Source organism: Lonchura striata, chromosome 8 (assembly GCF_046129695.1).
Source record: "Lonchura striata isolate bLonStr1 chromosome 8, bLonStr1.mat, whole genome shotgun sequence".
NCBI classification, from domain to species: domain Eukaryota; kingdom Metazoa; phylum Chordata; class Aves; order Passeriformes; family Estrildidae; genus Lonchura; species Lonchura striata.
In genome coordinates this window covers 17,210,105-17,227,301 of record NC_134610.1, presented here as the reverse complement: position 1 = coordinate 17,227,301, position 17,197 = coordinate 17,210,105, and the positions used below count along the sequence as shown (strand labels likewise).

The 17,197-nt window shown below is 35.3% G+C and overlaps 1 protein-coding gene across 1 annotated transcript; it reads left to right on the top strand.

Moving 5' to 3' along the window:
- The first annotated feature begins 10,197 nt into the window (after positions 1 to 10,197).
- Positions 10,198 to 16,858, top strand: GCG (glucagon). The gene is made up of 6 exons (XM_021528610.2): positions 10,198 to 10,295; positions 10,680 to 10,841; positions 11,702 to 11,755; positions 13,352 to 13,489; positions 15,617 to 15,760; positions 16,752 to 16,858. The coding sequence occupies exons 1-6, from the start codon at positions 10,198 to 10,200 to the stop codon at positions 16,774 to 16,776; spliced, it is 621 nt and encodes a 206-aa protein (XP_021384285.1). The 3' UTR covers positions 16,777 to 16,858.
- The last annotated feature ends 339 nt before the right edge of the window (positions 16,859 to 17,197 follow it).

Below are 17,197 nucleotides of genomic sequence, written 5' to 3'. Positions count from 1 at the left end.
TTCCAACTTTTTGTAAAGAATCCAAGAGATAGGAACACACAATGTTTAACACTGAAGTTTGGATACTTATTGAGAGGATTGAATGTGTTCAAATTTTATTCAACTCATATTTGAAACCTTGATTCTGCAAAACTTTCAGTGTTCAGGTTTAAGCATGAAAGCAGGACACTTATGATAACTATCATATATCAGTGGGTTTTTCACCTGTATTCAAAAAATGTGAGCCATATTGACCTGTTTTTAATTTCTAATCATCACCTCAGCATTCAAATTGATCTCAGTGTTATTCATCCCAGACTGGAGGGGAAGGATCAAAGGATTGTGCAATCTTTCTTTGCTTTGTTTCTAGTACAACTATTTTAGGGAGTCTTTAAAAAATAGTGGAAGCTAATAATGATTGTAATACTTGTATTCTTTTAATTAGTAATTAAATCAGTCCTGTCATAATATAAGACTATTAACAAGAGAATTAGCAAGAGATCCATTGTAGGTTAAACAATTCCTTGGTCATGTGTTTAAAAAATTCTGAATTAGTCTTCTGCATAAGAACCATAGTCTTTCTGACACAACCTCTGCTATTAGCTGTTGAGAGTGCAAAATAACCTAAAATAGATTGTGTTGCCTTGTTACAAAGCAAGCTGCTTCATAACTCTCAGTGAGAGACCAGTTGCTGCTTCTTCGTGGAAAAGCAAGGGGTTTCATTTGACTTTCTTGACAAAAACATGGGGTTTGGCCAAAATAATTAAAATGTGGAAGTGATTTGCTATGTAACAGCTTCCTTCGTTTGTTAATGGCAATATCAAATCTGATTTTCCACACATGAGAACATTCCTTAGATACATCTTTATGCAAATGTAGTTGCCAAGCTGTTTGTAATGGTTAAATTATACTTTGATGGGAACTCTTCAGAAAATACTCAATTAGTTCAGGTTTTTTTGGAAACGCTGCCAATTACGTGATGTTAATGAGCTTTTTGTTGGTAATGTAATTAAAATTCAACTGCCATAATGGCTAAAGGAAAAAATTATAGCTGCAAGAAATTTAAAATTAAGCAAATATAACATGAAGTGGGCCTAATTAGATGTTGATTATATGGTCCTATGTGCATTTGCTGCACACAACAGTACTCTCAGAAATGTGGTTATCTTACAAATAAGGAATACAATTCAGTTGAAATAATGAGATTTAACTCTCAATTTCTTTTATTGATCCAACGCCGTGGAAATAATTGTAATGTTGCGGTGAAGGAGAAAAAAATTAAAGTGTTATCTGAGATGCTTATAGGTTTAAGATACCTGAATATGTCAATGAGAACCTAAATAATTTCCAAAAAAGCATGATATCAATCTCACATAAATATCAATACATTAAGGTCACTTTCCATTTCTGCACCTTTATTTTATTTATTCTATTGAAAATCCTCTAAATTCTGGAAATTTGGGCAGATAGATTGGCCCTTTGTCAGTACTGTAAGTAATAAAATGATGCAATGTGTTGTTCACACCCTGCCCACAGGTCTGTTGTCTGAAGGTTTTGGAAGTATTTGAAATAAGAGACATTTCAGGAAAATCAGTCAAATAAAATAACAGAAGGTACCTCTTTCTCAAGGGGTGCATTAGCTATTTCATTATTAATCTGCCCTGGGGTCTGTTTGTTTCCTAAAGCAATCATAGTACACATCTTCCAAACTGTTCACCATCTACTTTGGCTAGTAGGCAGCAGTTGTGGGGATAAAAAAAAATAAAAAGAAGTGCAGTTGCTGCCAACATTTTTCCTTCATTGTTTTTCATGTTGTTAATTTCTTTGCCTTACACAGTGTTCTTGCCAAAGAATGGGAATATGTCTCCAGCAGAGTGTGACATTTACACTGAATTGCTGAAATAATGTCTAACCTGGAAGCTTTATGATAGAGAAATCATGTGTTTTGATGACCTGGGAGAAAATGTCCTAGGATTATGTGAGTGTCAAAAAAACCCTCTTAAAAATACATGAACATCAGATGATTGCTGGCTGGCCTTTGCTTTTAACAGGTAATATCACACTCAGTCACTAGAAATGGTGCAGAGCACTGCAAACCTGCCCTCGTACTTTAACAGAATCACAGAATGGTTGGGGTTGGAGGGGAACTTTGGAGGCCTACTTATCCCACTTCCCTGTTCACACAGGGCTACCTACATCCTGTAGCCCAGGACTTTGTCCAGATGGCTTTTGAACATCTAAAAGCCATCTGGATGCTCTGCAGCCTCCACGGGCCACCACAGCCAGTGCTTGGTCACCCTCATAGTAAAAAAGTGCTTCCTTGTGCTCAGGCAGAACATTCCATGTTCCAGTTTGTGCCTGTTGCTTCTTGTTCTGTCATTGGGCACCACCGAAAATAGTTTGGCTCACTCTTCTTTGGAAAATATCATCCCTTCAGATATTTATATACAGTGATGAGATTCTCCCAAGCCTTTTCTCCTCTAGAAAGAGAACATGTTCCATTCTGCCTTGTCTACAGACACAATACATGTTACAAGCATTACCCCAAACATTCACTGGACAGGTATTTGCCCCACTCCAATCAGAGAGAGGAGCCTTAAGATATTACAGGATAGACTCTGTTGTAACAGATCTTCAGTAGTTCAAGTTAAAAGGGCTTGTCCTGAGGTATCAGGGTGAAGCTAACAAAGTTGTGAATAAAAAGTATATATAACTATACTGCAAACACAGAATATGATGTGTAAGAGCCAACACTAGGACACAATTTGAATTAAGCTTAGCTCTTATGACAAGAGGTTTTCTTCCCACTTTAAAATGTTTTAGAGGATCTGGTTTTCAAAAAATGCTGAGCACTTTCTGTTCTTTTCTCTTTTGGATAATACCCTCACACTTCAGATACTCAAACATACCACTTCAGACAATGAAGCACGAGTCTTCCAATACCTATCATATAAACAAGGTATCTAAGCCTCTGAAGATAGGATGTAGTTTTTCTGAATTAGGTAGACAAGCCCTTGATAAATAGCCACAAATACAGTTGTTTTCAAATCAGTTTCCACTATGAATTCTTTCCATCTTTTGCAAATTAAAGCTAGAGCTGAAAAGGAAAGATCACTTTATTCTAGGGGCTGAAGTGTATGTAAATAATAGAAAGTCACTGATTCCACCTGTTCTTATCATCTACCTTATTTTTGCCGTGTGAGCTGTGCACATGAAAGAACCTGCAATCCTTATACTTCGAACACAGACCTACAGGATTTTTTTCACACAGAATTACTGCATCTGTAAGGAAGAAAAGGCCTGAAGAGAAATTTAGCAGAAAACCAGTCAGGTTTTAGAATATGGTTAGTGTTATACTCATTTTACTTAGGTATCAAGTCCAATTCAGACTGCATTCAATAGTTAGTTCCCAGTTTGCCAGTCAGTTCCAATTACAAGGCACAGCTGTTTAGAACATTTTATAGAGTCATTTGAAGGCTCTATATTTAATCTGAATAATTCATAGAATTTGCTAAGAGCATTTGGTATTACTTTCAATTATGAACATTGTCTTCTCAGAATGTAAAACAACTAGTACATATTGGGCCAGCTCTTCTGCTTGCGCAAATTGCTGCAGCTCCGTTGACTTGCAGTGGAGCGATTCCAACTTATGTGAGCAGACAGTGTGGGCTGCAGCTCAGTTACAATGACTGTGGCTCCTGAGGTACAAACCTCCCATCATCCCTGGCAGAGAGCACGGAGCTGCATGCTGTGGAAAGGTCTAGAGACCCCAAACTCCAATTCAGAAATGCATTTATGCTCCCTGAAGTGTGGCTGTGGAGTTGTATACACACATAGGCACACACTGTGTGTGTTATCTACAAGCACATGTTTATGGATGTAACATGGTGGTTTTTTTATGTGTGTATGTGTTTACACATATGTTCCTCCTATATTAGTTCCCATTCTCAGAAGGGGAATGCTCTTTGTGATTATCGTGCAACAAAGATAGCAAAATGAAAGGGGCTGCAGAGCCCAGCCCTCTGAACTCACAGCTGACAAGGTTAGGAGAGAATGCTTTCTGCATAATATCACAAAGTAAAGGGTGTGTGCCTGTGGTCATACCCCAAGATAGATACATCCTTCTCCCTTTAGACATGTAATGGATAATAATGCAGTAGTAATAAATATGTAATGAAGAAATACACAGAAGAATTTGAGGATGTCATTTTTTGAAAGAATTTGATAAGTATTTTTTTACTTTTTACTGTCAAAAGCCAGCAATTTCCTAACTCATTAAAATGTTCAAATTTTGACAATTTTAATCAGATGATGGTACAGGAAACCTTGATAAACTCCAGATAGAGTGAACACAACCACTCCAATTGAATCATGAGAAACATGAAAATTTCCCAAAGGCAGGCCACTTTCAGCATCTCTCTTAGCCTGACTCAAAGTATTGTCTCATTTAAGGACAATGATATAGAGGACAGTGAGGTTGCCCTTGATTTTGCCAAGAGGTACCATCTAACCAGTGTATTTTAAAATGTGAGAGCAACAAACCTGAGTATATGTGCATGTCTCATACACTTGACATAATTTTCCTTTTTTTCTGGAAACTCTTCTTTGCTGTGCTCCTGAAATATATACTATAGACTCAGTTATGGCAACTGAGGGTTTCATAGTTCTTGATGGCAGTTCACTTCTTTCCTGTACATTTTATTTTCTGTGTATCACTTGAAAAACAGGTAACTAGTCATCTTCTAGATGCTAGATGACCTGCTAGATGATGCAGCTCTGTGACAACCTGCCCAACCAGGTGCAGAGATGCTCTGTCTATCTTTTTTTTTTTAATTGGAATCATCCTACTGTAAACAAGGAACTTTATATGACACAAGAAAACTGAGATAAACAAAAAGACAAAAGTTGTCTGTTTCCTGGAGGAGAAGATGGTGTCTCACATTCCGTATTGCCTCTTTCCAAAGTACCTTTAATTCAGCGTGTAGAGAGATGATTGTAGCGGTCCGTGGGAAGCGTGTGCGCCGGTGCTGGTGCAGGGGCGGCGGAAAGGGCCCTCTGATCCCCATCTGCTGCATTGCCCCGGTACTGCAGGACTGCTGACCCACCCCGAGGACTAGAAATGGAAAAAATAAACCACGAATCTCAGAGATTGATTCAAAGGCATGGAAAAATTACACCTCACAAAAATTAAACTTGATGATGTGGACTGTGTAATGAGACTTAATGTTTCCCTGAACCCCTACCGTGGTACCACAGACAGGTATTTAGGACAGAGCTCTAGGAAGGATCCAGTAAATTTTGTTTGCCATTCTAACATGGTTATTAAGTTTATACACTACCTCAATTGTATCTTATGGGCTATGCCAATCTGGCTGTGGTCAGTCAGCAGAAAATTGCCTCACTGAAGCGCATTCTTTGTCGGCTTCAAGGAGCAGTGTTAAGGGAAATAAGGTTTGTTGTGCCTTGTGCCACAAACCAGACCGTGAGGCACTCCAGGCTGGAGCACAGGCTGTCACTAATATTCAGTGAGATGTGTGCTGTGACTCCAGAACCTTCCTCACACCTGGCTCTGTCCCCTACCTCAATCTCTGTGTTGTCACTGCATGGATGACCATGATTTCTTTGGCAATGCTGCCCCACCAGAGCTATGAAATTGTCTCCACTGAAGAATAATTGCATCAAACAGGCACATCTCAACAGTACACACCTCAAATTTATTTTGTTTAATTTTTTTCCTTGTAGGGAATAGAAATGTGAGCAAATGGTTTATCTTGCATAATCTATAGGCCACAATGTGAAACTTAATTTTTAGTGAATGTTTGGCATATAGTTCTCAAGTCAGCATGAGTTTTCTTACAATAGCATTTACAAATTTGGAATTTTACATCTGAGGGTAATCAAAACTTTTTTAAATGTCACCTGTGCCAGGCATGGCGTAGTGGGTAGCCATCACTGCAATATTTCACATCTCTTCATGTTTGCTATATTGGCACAAGATTACCTGAAGAACCATTCAAAGGCTTTGTTAAAGTTGTGCTTATTTTTAACAATGGATTAATTTTATAAATTCTGATTTAAAATTGGTAAGTGAAAACAATGCTATTGATGTTGATAGAATCGAGATTCTAAATATTAAATGTTGCAAATCAGAAATTGGAGAAATTGCAGCCTCGATCCCAGGCACCTTTTGCCCACTGTTTGTCACGTTAATGCCCTTCTGTTTGATATTTACTACTTTGGACATTGCTACCTCACTCCTTCTGCAAATCCATGTTAGCATTGATGTCATAAAGTAAGCAGAATGAATGTGTGAAATTGCTTGTAAAATTATCAAATGAAATGAATAGCAAATATGATGACTTTTTTTGAAAGTTGAATAAGGAAACTGTCAGCAATGATGCACTCCTGTAATGCTTACTAGAGCTGAACAGTATATATATAAGTCTGTGCAAAAGAGGCAGCTAGGCAGAGCTCAGGATCCTCAAGGCTTGCCATAGTTGCAGGAGAGAGAGTAGCTCTTTCTGCAACTGCCACGTATCACTTCTAAGTATAATAAGGTAAGATTTATATGAACTACCAGTTATTTATTTGAGAAAGCCGAGTTTTGTTGCCCAAAGTTTGCAATAGAGGTGCAGATCTTTCAGCAAATTGGTGTTTTCTTCTGAGGTTATACTCACTGATATTTGGAGTTAATGACATCATAATTTAAATATTTTGGTGTATTGATTACTTCAACAGAAAATGATCCGAAAAATGGAAATCAACAGTTTGTGTTGCAGAATTAATTGAAAGAAGGAAGATTAACCATGAGAACCTGACAGACAAGCATTGTAGTAAGAATTTAAATGAGATACACGATTACTGATTTTTATATTTTTATCTCCTTTAGTATCTTCTGTAGAAATATTTAATTGATGTGAGTTTAAAATTATTCACTCCTTATAGATACTGCCTAAATATGAATCAATTAGGATTAAGTTAGAAGCATGTAAACAAATTCAGTGGGTTTATGTAGCATTGATTTAAAACTGTCCAAGAGAGATTGTCACTCTGTCACCCTACAGACTGTCACTCCACTGCCCCACTTTTAGATTAGTTTGTCTCAAGCAACTATTATTTTCATATCACTGTAAGATCAGAAAAGGAAATTTTATAGCACAGAAGTAAAACTAAAGCCTTTCAATAGTTATTGTTATTATTGCATATAATTAATTTAGTCTTCCATCCTACTATGGAATTCCTTAGACTAAAACTGTTGGGTTTTACAGAACTTTCCACAAGGCATTATAGCATGGTAGGTAAAATACACCTACCTGAAAAAGCAATTTGTTTATTTTTAGAAATTACTACTGTTTGCAGACAGTTTCATTTCAATAGAAACCTATTTTGTTCATTCATGCATGTTCATATGAAAATATTTCCTTTTTTTAATGCTTTTTTAATGCAACTTCATAATTTCTATTTTTTAACTGGAAATAGATACAAATGTGACTTTTAAAAGATTTTTTTGAAAACTCAATGAAATTAAGATAGTTTAAATTGTATATAGTACAAAAAATCTACATCTATAATAGAATATATTAGAAAACTAGAAAAATCAAGTTGGTCAAGGAAATAATATTCAAATAAATACCTGATCAATATTTGAGAGGTATATTTGTTGCCTATTTTTGGTGGTTCAAACTGAGATGTCTTAATTTTTCATTTTCAATCGGAAAGAAATGAAAATATTTTCATCAGTCTAATAAGCATAGGAATAAAAAAATCCTGTGTAAGATTATCTTCAGTTTTCCTGAACCTTGACAATAGGTTTCCATGGTTTTTAGCAGTATCTACTGGTGACCTAAATAACTTACAGCAAATAAAGCCTTTCTTCTGATTGAGAAATTAATTGCTTATCCAGCATAAATTAAGAAAATACTATTTTTCTGATAATATATTTTTCTGTATAACACAGAATGTCTATATTAACAAGAATAAAATTAAAATTTCTTCTTTTAAAACTGTATCCTGTTTAACTTGTCAAGAACTGCTGTTGCTGGTTTAACTTACCAATAGCAAATACTAAATGCTGTAAAAACAGAACTGATGCTAATTTTTTTTAAGAACTTATTTAACAGAAGGCTAATAGTTTTTGGAAAAATATTATTTTATTAATAAGGATTCTTAAAAAATTTATAAATTTCAAAAACTGCATTTATACATATTTCTTTTTAATAACATCACCATTTTGATTCTGAAAAATTTAGAATGAAGCTGAAAATGCATTTAACTTTAATCTTAATACTTAAGGAATAAAGTAGCCACTGGGACTGTTCACATCTGAAAGTTCTATAGGCCATTTAGAGCCAAGATAAACTGAAATCACTGAATATCTCTTTACTGGCTGCAGTGACTTTGAATTATTTTTTAACAAATTATTTTTTATATAAAAGAAAAGCTTTTGGTGTTGGATATTTCGCTCCACCTCAGTGACCTGGGTTTATGGCTAATCTGGATAGCAGTTTAATAAAGCTACTGACAACTGTAAACTGGGACTATTAAACAGGGCAAATTTACTTATGTATGCTGTAATAGCCAGACTTTATCTGGTGTCCAAGTCCAGGTTAACTCATTTACAGCTGTATCAGCTACCAGAGGGGTCAATCAAACCATTTTGAAATGATCACAATAGAGTCATTTCCCAAAGAAAAGGCAGAGCTTTTGTTCCATTGCTAGAAGCCTATGAAATGTGAAATTATGCATTCCTTGAGATAAACATTGGATGTCAGTGTTGCACCACCAAATTACAGCTCCAAACAAAACAGTGAAAACAGAGTTCAGTACTACAGCTAGGATTTTAATAAGACTGGCTACATGACTACTGTGGTATATGTTGGTATTATAGCAGGATATGTTCAAGTGAAGGGGTCAATTCTTATATATCAGGACATTGCAGAAGGCAGAAATGAGTCTCGAGACACTGATGAAAAAATGAGTAATACTGGCAGTAGCTTCTGGTGGAGAGAGGGAAACTGACTCCATTTGCTTAAAGTAAAATCCATCAAAAATATTATAGCTACACATTTATTTTCCTGAGTTTGATCAATATTTGATTAAGATTTTGATTGCCTCAAGTATTTTGATACTGATAATGAGGTACTCTAGAAAAGTATTCTCAGTAAGATTCTCCTAAAACTCAGGCAGAGTAGAAGTCCTACAACAGTAAAATTTTTTATGCAAGAAATTACCTTTTCAGAGGTGTTCATGTAGCCCCCCCCCCATTTGCATTGCTCTGTGCAGAGCCAAGTCTCAATCTCAAAATGGATTAATATGCACCTTCACATCATTCCCTCATAATTTTCTAAAACTTCCTCCTGCCCATAGTATATTTAAGTTCAGCCTATTGTGACAGGGCATTACAATAGAGAAGTTATGTATTTTCACTCAGACTGCCTTATTTTATAAATAAGAAGTAAGTAAATCAGCTTCAATAAGTAATTCTTGCAGTGGAGCCACAGGAAAAGGGTACAAATTATATTTACTGGGGAGAGTGTTTTGTGACTGGGTCTTACTTTGCTACCACTTTGCTTCAAGGGACTCATTGTTATATCTCCCTTTGTTTTTCAGACTGTATCACAAACCTCCATAGGAAAATGCCATGGATGGCAGAAGGGCTTTTTCAAATACACAAGTATTAGCCCAAGTACAAGATGAAATTATTTCCTGTGATATTTTGCTGATATGAACTCATTGCAACTTCTATGAGAAAGATGGATGGGGAGCTGCTAATGTGACAGTATTCTTGACAAAGATTTGCTTTGTTTTTTCTCTAGTGAATGACCTGGGAAAAGAAATCACAGCCAAATCTCTAGCCCAGTTTTACAATAGAACAGTACTACAAATCTAGTGCTAGCCATCAGCAGAACAGAAAGTAAAGGAGAGAACAGACCTTTATCCTCACATTGCAAAACAGTGAGGATGCAGTTGCTCTCAGCTCTCCTGGCATTCTAGAATACAGACTAGAGCTGAAAGACTGGAACAGAAACTACAACTTTTGAATGTCTACCCAAGGCCCTAAAATGTCCACTGGACATGAAACCCGTCCTAGAAGGCTCTTTATATTTATCTCCATGTTTAGATCAACACTAAGAATATCTCTTTTCGATGCAATTGATTTAGACATATGTAAACATTATAACACTTTTCTTTGTTGCTTTATTTCTGTTTTGACAGGCAATGAAAATGAAAAGCATTTATTTTGTTGCTGGTCTCCTTTTAATGATAGTTCAAGGCAGCTGGCAAAATCCTCTTCAGGATACAGAGGAGAAATCAAGGTAAATTCTTCAGACCAAACTTTTACAAATACTTGGCCTGAACTTTGTTTTCTTACACTTTGAAGCCAGACATACTATGATTTAAAGAGAGCTTTACGCAGTACTTGCACTACCATTGAAATCAACAGGGTTTTTAATGTTGCAAATCTTAGCACAGAAATTTGTGGTATTAAAATAATAGCTAAGTTATTTATCTAAGAAGACTGTGTAATTGGGCAGTGTCCAATCTGCTCTACAAATTCCTTTTACCAGACAGCTACTAATCAATATGCCACTTGCTTCCACTTTGTGGGAGTAAAAAATACTATTGTTAAAAGAAAAATCAATGCACCTGTAGACTGTACTGCAACCATTGCAGATTAACAAGGTGTAAACCTTTCACAGATCATTCAAAGCTTCCCATTCTGAACCAATAGAGGAACCTAGACAGCTGAATGAAGTGAAACGTCACTCACAAGGCACATTCACCAGTGATTACACCAAGTACCTGGACACCAGACGAGCTCAGGACTTTGTGCAATGGTTAATGAGCACTAAAAGAAATGGGTAAGCATTTTGGTCACATTGATACAGATCTCCACAAAGAGAAACAGCCAAGAATCTAGACAATTCTGTTTCTTGGTATCAGCTTCCCATCCCAGACCATGGATAAACCTCAAATAAGTAAAGTGATTGAGGAAAATTTATATATACAATCATAGAATCATTTAGGTTGGAAAGCACCTCTAAGATCAAGTCCAGCCATTATCAGAATATTAATATATTACTAGAAATGAGAATCATGCTAAATGAATCAAAATAATTTGGCTAAATCAAAGTGCAGTATCTTATATGACACCTAAAAAGGCTGTCTCGGCCTCTTTGAGGCAGATTTTCTCAGTGAATCAATTAAGCTCAATACGAATAAGATATATAAATATCATTCTGGGCCATTGGGCCTTAACAAAACTTTCCTATCTTTGGGCACTCTAATCCCAATGTTCCATTTGTGAAAAGAGAGCTGAAGCCTAAGTTTTGTTGACCACTGGATAATTTACCACTATCATCACTATAAGCTGGCATGTTTTTTTCCAAATACACTTTGATTAAACTCAAGCTAGCAAGGTGAGAGCAAGAATAATTTACAAGTGTGTCCGTGTTGTCTTCTAGAGAAAATCTGTCCAAAAAGAATCCAGACATCTATTATATTAATGCTTTAAATCTCTGTGGAAGTCTTTAAAGTATAAAGTAACAATTTCTACACATTTTACTAATTTAAATTCATATGTCTGAAATTAAATTAATATAATATTTGTTTATGAGTCATGGGGATTTACTATAATATTCAAATAATAACCAATAAAAACTTAAGCAGGCTCTGCAGTGTACTGTAATAATGATCTAATGATTGTGTGATTTCACTACAGCCAACAAGCACAGGAAGACAAAGAAAATAACAAAGTCCCTGACCAGCTCTCAAGGTATTCTATTTGTCACAACTTGCTATTTATTCTAAACCACTTTGAGTTCATTTTCAGTTAAACAAGAAAGAGAACAACTAGTGATCTTTGAAAGGTTACCACAACCAAGGAGATATCAATCAAATACATTATTTCACACCTGCTTTTTACAAGGAAATAGGATATGTCTCTATGTGATTTATTCCTGTACCTGTGTTCTATAGCTGTAGATGTAAGGAATGCAACAGGATGAAAATACATTTTAGGAAAGCACATTTTAAGTAATCAAGGGGAGTAGAGAATAACATCAAAGAAAAACTTGGTACAGAGAAAGGCTGAATTAAAAAAAAAAAATCAACAAAACCAGCCACATTATGTTGAAGAATAAAAAAACAGTGAGAAGATTATTGAAAGGAAGATGGGCAGGAAAACTTGCAGAGAGCTGAATAATCATGATGCAATGTTTAGCCCTACACACTCAGTCCCATGTTTCATAAACCATTTATTAAAGAAAGGAGAAGACCTGCTGAAGGCCAGAATTCTGTTTCTGGACAGAATTGGACTGTGTCTTTGGGAAAGGTTTAGAGAGACTAGAAATTTTAAATAAATAACGGAGAGATTGAGTGTTTATTCAAAACAGTTTAAAATACCTATATTAATTATTTCTCTCATCAGAAAATCCAAAAAGGATAGCCCAGATCACAAAGACCCTTACATTCACACTGTCAATATTAATAACAAATTTTTAATAATGTTTCTGCTTCATTTAAACTGCATATCTCAAAAAAATTAACATTTCATTAAAAATGTTCCAAACAACTCTAGTTAGCATGCTGATGAAAAGTGCAGATGGTACTAAATTAGGAGGAATGGTGACATCCCAAGAAGAAAAAATAATAGAAAAAGCTAGATTTGGGCAGAAATTAACAAATTTTGAAACAGAAATGCTAGGAAATGTATTTATGGAAAATATTCCATAACATGTCTACTTCTTAGTGCAGTTTGCCCTCCCAAGAGCCACTGTAACATAATATTGTGTTATATCAGAGAAAGAACCACAATGAGGTGTAGGGAGGGAGAGGATAATGTCTTTAATAAGATGGAGTTGATCAGGCTTGAAAGTTTTCCAAGATTATGACTTGGTCAGAGTGATGATTTAAAAGGTGTTCATAAAACAACTCAAAATGTAAACTTGAAAGGAATTAAGTCTGAACAGTTTGGCTCAGAAATAATGAAGGTGAAGGGAGGGTGAGCATTTAACAAAGGGCAACAGAAAGCATACAATAAAAACTGTATAATACAATACAGTTTCTAGCCCATACTTAATAAGTAAGACCATTCCAATACAGTTGTTAATTGCTGTATTCTGAACAACCTGGAGTTGTTCAGAACTAGTTCAGCAATCTCTGTACAAAACTGTATTGCACAGTACAGGCAATACCTTCAGAACTGAAACCTAACAATAAAAAAATATGTCAAAATCAATTTGAGGTGCAAAAAGAACCCCTCTCTCCTATAGAAATGCTGTTCTGGCAAGTAGTAAATCAAAATCAATAAAGATTGTTCAAAAGTTACACTCTTACACAGTCTGCTCCTGTGGTACTGCTCTCCTTTCAGCAATGCAATCTCCAAGCGCCACGCTGAATTTGAGAGACATGCTGAAGGCACCTACACCAGCGACATCACCTCTTACTTGGAAGGTCAAGCTGCCAAAGAGTTCATTGCTTGGTTAGTGAATGGACGAGGAAGAAGAGAGTAAGAATCCATCCATTCCTATTATCAAATTTTGCCTAGTATTTGGGCTTAGAAATCATGTCAGATGAAACTTTGATGTGTTTTTGATCATTCTTGCTATACTTCATGTCTTTCTTTTGTATTAGAAGATATTCTGTTGGTGACTGACTACCACTTTATATTATTAAGTTCAAATACAGATTAAAACCTGTTCAGTATGCTGTCATACTCTAAAAGGTCAAGTTTTATTTAAGGTCAACACATCTAAAACTAAACCAGACCTTCTTCCTTTAACTATGACCTTTCCCCTTCATGTAACATAGCTTACAGTCTCCTTAACTGTCATTGAGATTATTCAAGTCAGTGTCATCTTAAATTGCCTTCTCTTTGTTTCCTTTTACAGTCCATCTTTTCCTCTGCAATATTTCCAATGTTATCAGGTGTACTGCGTGCTGATGATCATTCCCAGCAGTAACTAATAACTTCTTTTCTTCTTCCAATGCTTCTCAGAGTGTCCCCAAGCTACTGCTGCCATAACAACTATCATTTGCTATAACTTATCTTCCTTTTAAAGATGTCTCTGATTCTTTTGCCATGGTTTGCAGCTCCCTGGACACAAAGCTCCAGTAATGGTTTTGCCTACCTATGATTTCTGTAATTTCTATTTTGTTCTCCACATCCTCATTGCAGATTTCTCTACCCTATCCACTTCATGTACTCCCTCGTGACTTTACATCTTTTGTCATGATGGTCTTACACTTAGAACGGCATTGCCTTCAGTCTCCTGCAGGCATCTTTTGCTCATCTATTTCCAACTCTGCATGGTTAGGAGCTGCACCATGCAGCTGCCACTCCCCACCTTTTAACTGTTCTGTACTTATTTGTGCCTTTAGACTGTAAGCTCTTTGGGGCAGGGATTTCAGTTCATCCTCTGATTAAATATTCTAACAGCTGTAAAGTATTATGTAAGTCTCTCACTTTACATAAAAAAAATAATAATAATAAATAATAATAAAATACAATCTGGAAGACAAGATTGCGTGTTGTAGTTAAGGAAGACTAAATAGGAAAAAGTAAGTTTTGTAAATATTGACAATTTCCTGAAAAAAACTGAGTTAAATAAATTAGGTCAGCTATACAGAGAGGGGAAAACCTGGTTCCCCTTCCTAGTTATGTTCAGACTTCCACTTGTTTTTCAGTTATGTTTTATTTTCATGAGAAGAAATAGGGAATTTCTGTATCCATTTGAGTGAAATACAACCTCAATTGAACTTAGAAACCTAGATGGGCAATTAATTGTAGACAACCCTTCTGCTTTCCAATATTTAGTACTATTTGTGGTTGAACTTGTATATAGCCTTCCTCGAAATGAACCAGTTTGCCTGTCATTGAATCCAGGACCCAGGGTGCTTCCACATCAGCCCACCTTAATGAAATCCATCCAAATCTTCCTATATTTGCTGGGATGAAACAAGAGAGGAAAGTTTTCTAAATCAAACTCTGATTTTGACAAACTGGTTTTCCAGCAGCCAAAAAATGAATGGAAAAATAATCAGGATCTGATTCCAAGTATAAAATGCAACATTCTATGATTTTACATCAAACAAGCACATAGGTTTTATACAGGTGCTTTAAGTGAGCTATTTCAGCCACCCTTCCGCAAAAAAACAAAAAAAAAAATATTGCTGCTCTTAATAGTTCTTATTAAAAATAAGATTTCTTAGGAAATACAATTTTAAGTAAAAAAATAGGCCTTATGTCCAAATAAAACAGAAAAAAGTATGAAAATTTTACTATAATGTTTTAGTAGTGGTATTTCTTAAATAAAAATTCTTAGTAAATGTACTGGTGCCTAATATATATAGCATAGACATTGCAGACTGAGATATATTTTTGCATATATGGCTTTTTCAGAACTGCTACAGAGGTGTTTAGGCTCACTGGAAGGAACAGCTGTGTGTTTTGGTAATAATGCCTCAAAAGATGTTCTGACATGCATCCTGCTGTACTGAGCCATAACATCAGGCTCAACCCTTAACTCCTTAAAATGACAGGGAATGTGCAGTGCATTAGAACCTGTAATAAGGCCCTTTTGAATGGCTTGTTTGTTTTGATCTGCACAGTGTTGATAATTTCTTACCTTTGAAGTTTCCCAGAAAAAGCTCTTCTGGCTGAAGAAATGGGTCGAAGACATGCAGATGGCACTTTCACCAGTGATATCAACAAAGTTCTTGATGACATGGCTGCCAAAGAGTTCCTAAAATGGCTAATTAACACAAAAGTTACCCAAAGGTGCCTGAATTTTATACTATTCTTAATATACTGATGTTTAAAATGCATTTGTCACACCTGGGGAAAATACTACTATTTTTTCTCTTTGCTATTGATATATCTGTAGTATGTTGCAAACTTTGTCACAGACAGATGAAGAAAGATAAGATACTAAATGGAACTCATTCCAAATATTATTTGAATTTTTATCAGTGGTGAACCTCTCCAATAATTTTCTATTTAACTTGAAAATTACATTCATTGCCACTGAATGTTACCAGAAATAAGGTCATATTAAATTACTGAAAAATAAAACTTTGCTTTGCTTGGGCATTATAAAATCAAAAATATTTATTGGTAAAATTACACCAAACTGATTATTCTTTAAAGACTGTGATATAAAACACTGCCTTAATCTGTGGCTTGTCATTAGGGAGCAGTGCTGTAACCTGAGCTCCTGACAGGTGACTGTTTAGGAACCCTGCTTTAGTTTGCCTATATGTAGACAAAGCAGCATTTTCTAAATCAGCCCTGCAAACAGGTTAATATTTGGGAATTATTTGTTAAAAATAACAAAGCATTTTAAATAGTAATTAAATGCCAACTCAAGACACGTGTGAATTGCCAGTTTAACATGTTGGATATCCCCTTTGCATTATTAAAGCACCCAAAAAGACTAATTGATATTGCAAATCTGAAACAAAATTAACAAAAAAATTAGAAAGTGTTGCTAAAATACAGTTTTTATTAAACTGTTACTATTTTATGTTTGTAATTCAGCATTGCAACAAACAATTTAGGCAAATAATACATTAGAAATTACTAAACTGCTTTTCCTTTAGGAATAATTGTTTTCAATCTGTTATTAGAGAAAGGCATTGAGGGGTCTGTGAAACTAACATCTGCTCACTCTTAAACAGAAAAAATATGTTCAACACATATTTCATAAATCTTGGGAGACGTAGAATATTTCCTAATTGCTGCTGCTTTTTTTCTTTTCTTTTTTCCCCAGAGACCTTTTGGAAGAATACCAGTAAAAACGAAGAATAAAATGGGATAAATGAAGGTCTTCATTTCATCAGCTGCCAGTTATTAAGAGATTCTGAAATCTGTATTCTGTCATTTACATTTGTTGTAACAAAGCTATGTCACCTTGCATGCCAGGAAATAATTGTACTATAGTTTAGTGTTGCCAAAGGTTTATATATGGAAAACCTGTTGTCTAAGGGATGGTTTTCTTAACAGCTTTAAGACTGTGAAAGTTCAATAACTTCACGTTTTCCATTTATTAGGACTAAAGTAACTCCATTTATATTTAAGGATAAAATTATTTTTCTAAAAAATTTACTTCTACACACAAATTATTCAATTACCAATGATATATGCTATTCATAAGGGGCTGGCAGTTACAAATGCCTGAGAAGTGAATATCCCTCTTAAAACCTTTGTTATAAAAAG